The sequence below is a fragment of the Corylus avellana genome, chromosome 3 (assembly GCF_965113065.1).
Source record: "Corylus avellana chromosome 3, dhCorAvel1.hap1.2, whole genome shotgun sequence".
Taxonomy (NCBI): Eukaryota; Viridiplantae; Streptophyta; class Magnoliopsida; order Fagales; family Betulaceae; genus Corylus; species Corylus avellana.
In genome coordinates, this window is record NC_142492.1 from 13,500,375 (window position 1) to 13,511,994 (window position 11,620).

At 35.9% G+C, this 11,620-nt stretch overlaps 1 protein-coding gene across 2 annotated transcripts; it reads left to right on the plus strand.

The window, feature by feature from the left end:
* Positions 1–5,958: 5,958 nt before the first annotated feature.
* On the plus strand, positions 5,959–11,620 carry LOC132173649 (putative disease resistance RPP13-like protein 1). 2 transcript variants are annotated; one of them, XM_088514043.1, is made up of 6 exons: positions 5,959–9,845; positions 10,009–10,086; positions 10,231–10,295; positions 10,828–11,093; positions 11,179–11,324; positions 11,538–11,620. In XM_088514043.1, the coding sequence occupies exon 1, from the start codon at positions 6,079–6,081 to the stop codon at positions 9,784–9,786; it is 3,708 nt and encodes a 1,235-aa protein (XP_088370169.1). In that variant the 5' UTR covers positions 5,959–6,078; the 3' UTR covers positions 9,787–9,845; positions 10,009–10,086; positions 10,231–10,295; positions 10,828–11,093; positions 11,179–11,324; positions 11,538–11,620. The 2 variants fall into 2 exon arrangements, with proteins under 2 accessions (XP_088370169.1, XP_088370168.1); XM_088514042.1 differs by having other exon boundaries at positions 10,012–10,086.

The window sequence follows — 11,620 nt, forward strand, 5'->3', positions numbered from 1 at the left end:
GCTTTGAGGCAATTTTTATGTAGTTAAGTAAACATCAGGGCATTAGTTTGACTCTAGCAATGAAAATCATCATGACTGATTAATGTAAACTATTTTGGGTTTTATTGATGTAGTTAGGTTATGGTTCAATCCGACTTGAGAAAGCGTCTGCGATTTTCACCGTCTACATTCTTCATGTCATTAGTTTTTAGCGAATAGGCTATAGTCACGTCCTAGTATAGTAGCCACTAAAAAAAAAAACACTAAATCAACGAAAAGGAAAAAAATTTATACACCAAAACTACTTTCGAAAAAAAAAAAAAAATCCTAAATTGTGTACTATCAAGGCTACATGAAAATGTTCAATTCCTAATATCATCTTACTAACACAAGTACCGTTGAAAACCATTATCATAAAATATAAAATAGCATTAGAAAAATAACAAAAAGTAAGGCAGCTCGGTACATCTTCTCATTAGTTTGGCACAACTCTAACTGCAACCGAAATTGAGCAAATTGACTCTCCATATTTGCCTTGCATTTTGTTAGTTTTTTATCTATCATTTTTTCAACTCTAGCAATTTTGTATTAGAACAGAACACAAAATGCTATACACTGTAGCAATAAGCTGGAGCTACTGAGGCTAGCATCAAATACAAACAATTACAACCACATTCCAGCACCTACTAAAGAGTGTTCAAGGTCCAAGTATAGTTGTGGCTATATTTCAGCACATAATTCCAGCACAAATATAAACATAGTGCATCAGTTTACCTAGGATTCATGTTTTTGAATCATATGTTTGTTATCACAATGAATCCTAGGAGTGAATAAGGTCAATGTACTTGGTTCTTAATTTCATTTGTTTGGCTCGTCGAGGTCCAATGTAGGGTACTTTAAAGTAAAAAAAATTATTTTGAAAAAATACATATGGATTTTAAAACAAAGTCTAATAATATATTTTTCCATAATGTTTTTGTGCTTTCATTAAAGAAAAAAAAAATAAAAATCAGAGGGGTAGGATTGATCTTAAAATGAGAATATGATGTGATAATAATGCGCAAAGACATCATGATTTATATTCAATGTTTTTATGCCTCAAACTGAAATTATCGTAAGTCCCGCTCCATTTTATTTAACGGCTGTTGGGCATTCATGATAAAACATTTTGTGAAGACTTTCTAAAGGGCATGATATCATTTAAATTCATTTTTAGTCTTTCGTTAGGCTTGGGAAGCAGAGCAAGAACGGTAGGTAGATTTATTATATTTCAATATTTATGAATTGTAGTGATGTATTTGGCGATAGTTAGTTCTTATCATCTTTTAAGGATTTGGGGTTGTATTTATTTAAGAGATGTTTTGAATTATTAATTGTAGCTTAAATCTCCAACATTCCATTCTTGAAATAAGTCTTCAAAAAATTGATAGCATTAAATAAAATCTCCACCATTGTGGAGTAGAAAAAATGGTTAGTTAGCAATAAATTATGATCATAAGTCCCAACAGCCAACTAGCCCTATTTCTCTAAATTATATGTCTTTTCTTAATGCATGTATCGCTTCTTTGATTGACAATTATTATTATTATTTTTTTGCATGTCCGCACAAAGGGAGTGAAATGGAGGAAGAAGATTCGAACCAGTGACCTTTATTTCATCAGGCGTGGTCATCGATCAGCCAATATGAGCTACCTTTAGGGACTTTATTGACAAAGATTAAATGGATTAACCATATTATCAATTGAAAGAAGATGTTAGAAAAACTTAATAAGTAATTTTGCATCACAAAAAGCGAGAAGAATAATTTTTTTTTTAAAATTAAATATTATTTAATTAACATTTAAATTTTAAAATAATGCACCACTTAAACTTCTCGTCTTAGACCCCAAAAGTCTGCTCACAGCAAGAAAAGATGTATAAACTTCTGCCTTCTCTTTGGAGACAAGAAAATGGAAAACTTTCCATGAAGCTTGTGAAGTTGTGAGGGTCAAGAGGGATTTTTCTTTTCAAATAATATAGTTGTATGCAAAGAGAAAATCGAAATGTTACTTTTTTTTTTGAGTATTTCAGCAATTGAGACAGCTTAATCTACCTTCGATTTCCAAATCCAATATGCTGTTATGTAATTATTTTTTATTTTTTGCCATATATGCTGGTATATATATAATTAGTTCCTTAAACCAGTTATACTAGTACATGCTCATTTTTTAGTCACAAATCCAATAACAAAGGAAGCTTTGGATTGCTTGGAAGAGTACCCCAGCATAATTCGTTGGTCAGCAATGATTTTACGACTTGTAGATGATCATGGAACATCTAAGGTATGCAACCAAAGAGTTTCATCAAGAATGCTTTTGAATAGTTAACATCAACATTGCCTAACATCCTCATATTAATATATGTTTGTTTTAAAACTTAGGATGAGTTAGAGAGATGTGATGTTCCAAAATCAATCCAGTGTTACATGACTAAAACTGGTGCGAGCGAAGAAGATGCGTGTGAGTACATAAGGTCTTTGATTAGTGAAACGTGAAAGAAGATGAATAAGGAATGAACTGCGAGTTATTCCTTCTCAGACATTTATTGAAATTGCAATGAACCTTGCAATGATGGCTCAGTGTATGTACCAGCACGGGGATGGGCATAGTATTGAAGACCGTGAAACTAGGGACCGCATATTATCATTACTTATTCATCCCATTCCTCTACATAGCGAACAACCTGAAGACTACTAGAGTTATCTTATAGTTTTGTAATGCTTTAGGCTAATGTCGGGTTTGTTTAGGAGGTGTTGAATATTCTGTTTCTATTTATCTTGTATTTTATTTAAAAGATGTTGAGCCTGAATGAAAGGAGATGAGACGAATTACGCACAAACGAATGTATTTTGCAATGATGTAATATCTCGAAAATTTAGGGGCTTTTGGGTAATTTTCATTTATAGTATTTTTTTTTAAAAAAAAAGATGTTTGCCTGACGGGTGGTGGAGGATGACTCACCCCCACCCCACCGAAACCTTTGTGTTTTTTTTTTTTTTTGTTTTTTTTATCAAACACTCTCCCATCAGATAAAAAGAAAGAAACAGAGAAGAGGAAAGGGAGAAAGAGAGGACGGAGAACCGAGAAAGAGAGAGGGAGAAGAGAAAAGAAGAGGAAGAAAGAAGGGAGAGAGGAAGAGGGCTGGATTTGGAAGATTAAAGAAGGTATGAAGGCTTTCAAATTCTATTTTATTTTCTAAGCACTAGTAGTAGGTTCTCTTTAATTTTTCCTGAGTTTAAGGAACAAAATTATTTTTTGCTTCCCTATCTAAGCATACTTCACAATAGTTTCCATTATTTTTCCATATACTATTAAAATATTATTTCTTTACAAAATACAAGTTACATACCTACCCTCTAATTTTTTACAAAATTTCAACACAATCTCCAATAAAAAGTTAAAAAATGAAAAATGATAGATGAAAGAAAAATATTTACATTAAAATAATGTATAAAAAACCACTTTTTGGTTCCCTGTACATTGGGTAGCACTATAGCATTCCCAATGTCTAGGGAAGCTGCTTCAACTTTTTGTGGTTTGTTTTTTTGAAATTTTTTCTATATATAGGAAAGAGAATGGGTTATAGGGTGTCTATTGTTAATGCTTCTCATAGAGAAGGTTTTGTCGTCGGAAATTTAACTCACTTTTAGATCTTTTCTCACAAATTATTTGGTGTTTGAAATTATATAGCAATTTTGCTGAATATTAAGAGTTTTGTTAATAAAAAGTGGCCACCATAGGGGCTCGAACCCACGACCACGAGGATCTAAGCCTTATGCTCTTGTGCCCTGCCAATTAAACTAGACTGGTTTTATTACTAGCATTCCCCCATACTAGTTCTTATCGGTTAAAATGGTTAACTATCACAAATGGTTAACCGGACCGGACTGAACAGATAAGAATTTCGGTACAAAATTTTTAACCGATAAAAATATCGGTTAAACGGTTACGGTTAATATCGGTTCGGTCGTAGTCGGTAGACGGTCGGTTAAACGGTTAACGGTCAATCTGCTCGCCCTTAGTTTTCAACATTAAACTTAAACGGTTTGACATTTTATGCCCATTACACCCTCACTCAGCCCAGTTGAAATTTCAAAATTGTTCAAAAACTACAGCACCCACCCTCAGCCCAAAATGACACCGTTTTGGGCATTAAAATTATTTTTTTGTTTCTTAAAAAAAAAAAGGCAAAATATTAAAAAAAAAAAAAAAAAAAGAAAAATCGGCCACCCCTGGGCCAACATGGGGTGGCCAGACCAATCCATCCCCATGGCCAAAGGGTTGTCCGGCCACCCCCAAAAGGCCAAAAAAAAAAAAAAAGAGAAAAGGAATGGGTTTTGGGCTTTTGGGGGTGGCCGGACCACCCCCTGAGGGTGGTTTCGGCCACTCCCATACCGACCGTATGGGGTCGCTGGAGCCACCCCCATTTTTTTTTTTTTAATTCTTTGAATATATTGCCTTTTCTTTTTCATTTTTTTTTGAGAAAAAAATATATAATTTTAACACTAAAAAATGTGTCATTTTGGGCTGGGTGGGTGCTGGAGTTTGGAGCCCAAAATGATATAATTTTAACGTGAGGGTATAATGGGCATACAAAGTCAAACCGTTTGAGTTTAACGTTGAAAACTAATAGAAGGGGTCCAAAGTGATAGAAATTGAAAGTTCAAAAGTTCAAAGTGAGAGATTTAAAAGTTTAGGGGAGGTTTGTCAAATCGGCTTGAAGTTCAGAGAGCCAAATTGAAGTTTTCCCAAATTTTTTTAAAGAAGAAAGAACTCAATGAAAAAAATTTTAAATTTAAATTAGTGACATGTTACTGTTTACATGTCACTAATTCACTAATTTAATTTTAAAATTTTCGTTGAGTTCTTTTATAGAAGAAAGAAAAAGAAAAAGAAAAAAAAAAAAAAAAAAAGTTCAATTAGTGACGTGTGAATGTTCACACGTCACTAATTGAATTTTAAAGAAAGGAAAAAGAATAAAATAAAATTCAATTCACACGTCACTAATTAGTGATGTGTCAATGTTCACACGTCACTAATTGAATTTTAAACAAAAAGGAAAATTAAAAAAAAATTCAATTCATACATTACTAATTAGTGATGTGTCAATGTTCACACGTCACTTTCCTTTTTTTTGTTTGAAAATAACATTACACGTTATTAATTGAATTTTAAAGAAGAAAGAAAAAAACAAAAAAAAGTGATGTGTCACTATTTACACGTTACTAATTAGATATTAACATGCTATCATTTGATGACATTTTGAAAATCAAGGTACTCTAAACACGTCACAAAATCTTGAATTTTTTGTAACAAGGAGTGTGTGCGTGGGAGGGTGAAGTAAAATCACACGTCGGCAAAATTATTATTTTTTTACATTAAAATATTCAAAAAAAAAAAAAAAAAAATTTCTGCACGGCGTGCTTAGTGCTCTCAATCACGTCCCGCGTGGGGAAGGCGAGGGAAGAAGAAAAGAAAAACAAAAGAAAGAGAGTGGGATAATGGGAGACAAAGAAAATAAATAAAATAAAATAAAAAGAGTGAGTGGGAGGCATGAGTGGTGGGGAAAGAGAAAGAAAGATCCTCAACCCACTGATTGAGAATTTGATGGTGAAAGGTCGGTCGTCCCACTTGGTTCAGGTCACTTGGGCTCTTCTGATCACCTTCCAAGTTCTCCTTTTTCCAATAAAGGAGATGGTGGCGTTAAAACATCATCAGTTTTCCTGCTTTCCGTTCTCTTTGATCACGTGGTGTGGGGTCCACCACATTCAATTGACCAACGGAATCCAAAGCTGCCGCAACCGCCTCTCATCATTCAAACTTCATCATGAGCCGTGTGGGTCCATCACTGCCATTGGCTGATTCCTGTATGCTTTCTTTTGGATTACAAAGCAACACATAATATACCTTTTAATATCTCTCTTTTTGCTCTGCTGTTACTTGCAATCATCTTCCTCCATTTCCTTCATTTTCTTTCGTTTCTTTCATTGCAATCTCTTTTTGCTCTCCCGTTTGCTACACTCATCTTCCTTCATTTCCTTGAATTTGCAAAGAAGAAAACATGGCTGAGGTTGCAGGCATACTTCTCTCTCCCTTTCTCCAAGCCTTTTTTGAGCGAATGGCATCCCGCGAGTTTGCTGACATCTTTCAAGGAAGAAAACTCAATGAACGTCTCTTACACAAGTTGAAGATAGCATTGCTGTCCGTGAATGCACTGGTTGAAGACGCGGAGGAAAAACAGCTTACAAAGCCTGCTGTGAAAGAGTGGCTGGAGGAGTCGAAAGATGCTGTCTATGAGGCTGAAGACGTCTTGGATGAGATAGCCACTGAAGCCTTGAAACGTAAGTTGGATGCTGAATTTCAAACCACTTCAAGTAAGCTACGTAAATCCATCTCTACTTTCCTTGGTCGTTTTGTCAAGGTCATAGAGCCAAAGATAGCAGAGCTACTTGGCAAACTAGAATATCTAGCAAAACAAAAAGATGTTCTAGGTCTAAAAGAAGGTGTTGGAGGAGAATCATCAAAAAGATTCCCCACGACTTCTTTGGTAGAAGAATCTGGTATTTTTGGTAGGGATGGTGATAAGGAAAAAATAATAAGCTTGTTGCTCTCTGACCATGCAACTGGCAATGAAAATCTGTGCGTTATTCCCATAGTGGGCATGGGGGGAATTGGCAAGACCACCCTTGCCCAGCTTGTATACAAGGACAAGAGGGTGAATGAGCATTTTGACTTTATGGCATGGGTATGTGTTTCGGATGAGTTTGACGTGTTCAGGGTAACTAAAACAATTCTAGAGGCAGTGACTTCATCGACTTGTGATATGAAGGATCTAAATCTACTTCAAGTTACACTACAGGATAAGTTGATGGGGAAGAAATTCGTCCTTATTTTAGATGACGTATGGAATGAAAATTATGCTGATTGGGAGATCTTAAGTAGTCCATTTAGATCTGGGGCACGAGGAAGTACAGTCATTGTAACAACACGCAGTGATAATGTTGCCTCAATCATGCGTGCTGTTTCAACTGATCGTCTAAAGCCGTTATTGGAAGACGATTGTTGGTTACTATTTGAAAAACATGCATTCCACGATGGCAACTTCGATGCACGTTCACAGCTAGAAGTAATAGGTAGACAAATTGTGAAAAAGTGTGAAGGTCTACCTTTAGCAGCCAAGGCAATTGGGAGTCTCCTGCGATCTAAACTAAGTGTTGATGAGTGGGAGAAAATATTGAAGAGCGAAGTATGGGATTCACCAATTGGCAAAAAAAATATTCTTCCAGCTCTAAGATTAAGTTACAAATATCTTCCATCACATCTAAAAAAATGTTTTGCTTACTGTTCAATATTTCCCAAAGATTATGTTTTAAAAAAAGATGAAGTAGTCTTATTATGGATGGCAGAAGGTTTCTTAAAAGAAACTATAAGCAAGAGAATGGAAGAGGTTGGCGAAGATTACTTCCTTGACTTGGCATCAAGATCATTGTTGGAACAATCAAGTGACAATAAATCAGGTTTTGTAATGCATGATCTCGTCAACGACTTGGCCAAATTCGTATCTGGGAAATTTACCTTTAGATTGCATATTGACCATTCCCCTGAAACTATGAACGAGACTCGCCATTTGTCGCATTTGAGAAGAACATTTGATATCTTTAAGAAGTTTGAGGGTCTTTGTGAGGCAACTCGATTGCACACATTCTTAACATTGGAGTTGTCATCACCAATGTATAGTTTCTTTTACTTAAGTAAAAGAGTAACGCTTGATTTATTGCCAAAACTAAGATGCTTGCGGGTGCTCTCTCTATCCGGTTACCGAAATATGACTGAGTTGCCTGGATCAATTGGCAAAATCAAGCATTTACGTTACTTGAACATTTCTTTCACTGCAATTAATAGGTTACCCGATTCCATATGTAAGTTGTGCAATTTGCAAACATTGAACTTATCATTTTGTCGTCGTATTGCTGTATTACCAAGAGATATGTGGAAACTCACTAACTTACGTCATCTTGATATTGTCGGAACTGCCATAGAGGAGATGCCAATGCAGCTGAGTAGACTAAAATGTTTAGAGACTTTAAGTAAATTTATCATCAGCAAACATAGTGGGGCATGCATTGAAGAGTTGGGGAAACTTACAAATCTTCGAGGAAAGTTATCTATTTCAGAGCTTCAAAGCGTCGTATCTCCTATGGATGCTTTGAAAGCATGCTTAAAAGATAGGAAGTACCTTGAGGTGTTGGTGTTGAATTGGAATGGATTGGGTACTAATATTTCAGAATGTCAAAGATCTGTACTTGACAATCTTCGGCCCCATAGTAACTTGAATAGTCTCACTATCAACGACTATGGCGATAAAAGTCTTCCAGATTGGGTTGGGCATCATTCATTCTCTAATATAGTGTCCCTTCACCTAAACAATTGTAAACATTGTCCGAACTTGCCACCACTTGGGCAGCTACCCTCTTTGCAGAACCTCTATGTTGTTGGGTTTGATGGAGTTGTTAAAGTGGATTATGAGTTTTATGGCGGTGATTCTTCATCAATTAAGCCATTTCGAGCGTTAAAAGTTTTAAGGTTCGGGCAAATGTTGAAGTGGGAGGAATGGTCTTCTTTCGGGGTCGAAAACGAAGGTGAAGCTTTCCCTCAACTTGAAGTGCTTTATGTTGATGACTGCCCTAAATTGACAGGAGGGTTGCCCGCCCATCTTCCTTCTTTAACCAATCTTGAGATTCATAACTGTCCGCAGCTAGTGGCATCACTCCCAAGGGCTCCTGCTTTACACGAATTGGAGCTAAGACATTGTAATGAGGTTCTGTTAAAAGAATTGCCAACTAAATTGGAAAGGCTCGTAATTGGAGGATTTGACGCACTTGAGTCCCTTCCCAATGGAATGGTGGCCTCCAACAACTGTCTTCAACGGTTTGAAATCAGGGAATGTATGAAGTTAGAGCTCCCAACACACTTGCACTTTTCATCCCTTGAAAGGTTGGAGTTGAGCGGTTGTGATTCCCTCAAGTCATTTCCGTTAGATTTCTTTCCAAAGCTTTCTTATATAGAGATATGGAGGTGTGAGAATATGGAGTCTTTGACAGATTCAGAACATGGACGTGATTTAGTGACCTTGAGTATTACCATCGGCAATTGCCCTAATTTTGTATCTTTTCCGAAAGGAGGAATCCGTGCCCCACAACTTTCATCTTTTTATGTCTCTAATTGTCCAAATCTGAGGTCATTGCCAGAGAAGATGCATACACTCCTGCCTTCTCTTTCGTTTTTTCATATAAGCGATTGTCCAAGAGTTGAGTCGTTTCCCGAAGGAGGCTTTCCTTCCAACCTGAAGAATATTTCAGTCCAGAATTGTGAAAAACTCTTTCCCGGTCGGATGGGATGGAATTTGCAAAAACTCCCATCTCTTACAAATTTGACAATCGGGGACAAATCTGAAGATGTGGTGTCCTTTCCAGAGCCAGGGTTGCTGCCTTCTTGTCTGACTTATCTTAGAATCTCTCAATTTCCAAATATGAAATCTTTGGACAAGAGAGGGCTTCAACACTTCACCTCTCTTCAAGAATTGAGGGTCTGGCGCTGCCCTAAGCTCGAGCACGTGCCAAAAGAAGGGTTGCCAACCTCCCTTTCTCTAATAGAGATCCGTGGAAGCCCTTTGTTGAGGAAACGGTGGCAAAGCAAGAAAGGAAAAGAACGGCGAAACATTCCTGACGTCGATCACATATTAATTGATGAAGAAGAATTAATTGAATGAACCAAAAGCCTCGGAAGAGTCCCATTTCCTGACCTCGAAGGCGGCAACAACATATTCAGGTAATTGCACTTTTCGATAAGCTAATTATAAATATGATCCTCTTCCTTCTCGTAATGACTTTTTCATATTCTTTATAAATATTTTCTTTGTCTGAAAAATTTTGTTTCATTTTGTCTGAAATATTTTTTTATTTTTTATTTATTTATTTATTTTTTTAACTAGCAGGAGATCAAAGAGCTTGGGTCACAATTACAAGAAGCAAATATAATCTATGATCTTGCGAGGCATGAACGCTTGAAGGTTAGCTAATTAATCCATTTTCTAAATATTTGGTTCATTTGTTTTTCTAACGTTTTCTCTCTTACAATTCTATCTTTGTTTCATCTCTGTCTAATTGTTTTCTGTTTTGATTGGTTAATTGTATGGAAAATATTTAATTGACAGAATACAGGAGATGGAAGAGCTTGGTTATGAATACACAAAGCAGAGGCTAGCTTGCATATACACGTGTATGGATTTTCTCTGTTTTAATCTACAATTTATGCATTGTTATTTATTTTTTGATTCAGACATCTCTGTTATTGAACTTGTTATGTGGTGTTAAATCAAGATCATGGGAAATTTTGGAACATCTAGATTTCCTGAAGCGTAGGCTTTGAATTACCAATCAATACCTTTTTTTTTTTTTTTTCCGATAGCTGCTATGTGGGAAGGAAAAGGAAATCATTGGAAGCAGAGGATTTTTTGTGGCTAATGCATGGTTTAAGATGGATGACATCTTAAATATAATGATATATCAGAAAATTTCTTAGGAAACTAGATACTTGCTCTTCTATTTAGTTCAAAAATTGTCCAACAAACGTGTTGTGGTAATATAAAAAGAAAGAAGATAAAGAGGTTGTCTCTCTTTGCTTAAGCTAGGTGCTACATGTTCATAATTTTGTCTTTTCTATATTCATATCTTTGACAGAAGATATGTATGATAGTTCATTTTATTACTGACACTTTTTTTTTTTTTTTTTTTTTTAATATCATTGACAGAAAAGATTCATTTTGATGAATGGGTTTTTGAGTTAAAGAAAAAAATGGAAGCCTCCTTTAATGATGTTTGCAATGGAAATCTGATCTCGCTTTGTCAGCTAGGGACCTTTCGAGGTTCAAGTGCGTCTCCAAGATGTGGAAGCTTACCCTATATCAAAATCATCCTCCTTACATAATATTCACCATCAAGCTCATGAGGCATCTCTGCCCTCCTTGTTCAGCAATGGAGTAATGATAGTGGAATGCAATGTTTCTTTTTTGAAATTGTACGTGCAAAGACAACTGTCATAATGGCTTTATATAGAGTCGTTTGTGTTATAAATCATCAAAGTAACACAAACTCTGTCACAGGTACCCGAAGATCTGAGATATCTTCATCTGCAATCCAAATACCTGGCAATGGATGCTGCTGAAGCCCACTAATTGTTGTTGGTGACATCTTTGGATTGGCATTCTGGCTATTTGGTTCTTTGTCAAAGATGGCCCCATGTTTTAAGGTGGTGAATATTCAAGATTCAAACTTTGACCAAAATTCTCATTGGAGACGTGCAAAATAGAAAACTTCCCTTGAAGCTTACGAAGATCATGAGGGATTTTGTTGGTATTTTCGACATGTCATATTTTTTTCTTTGTTGGTATTCTCATAGGGTTGCTACCTTCTGGTCTAACTCATCTTCTTGTCCTTGGATTTTCAAATATGAAATCTTTAGATAAGAAAGGTCTTCAACGCCTCCGATCTCTTGAAGAATTGTGGATCAAAGACTGTCCTAAGCACAAGTACATGCCAAAAGAG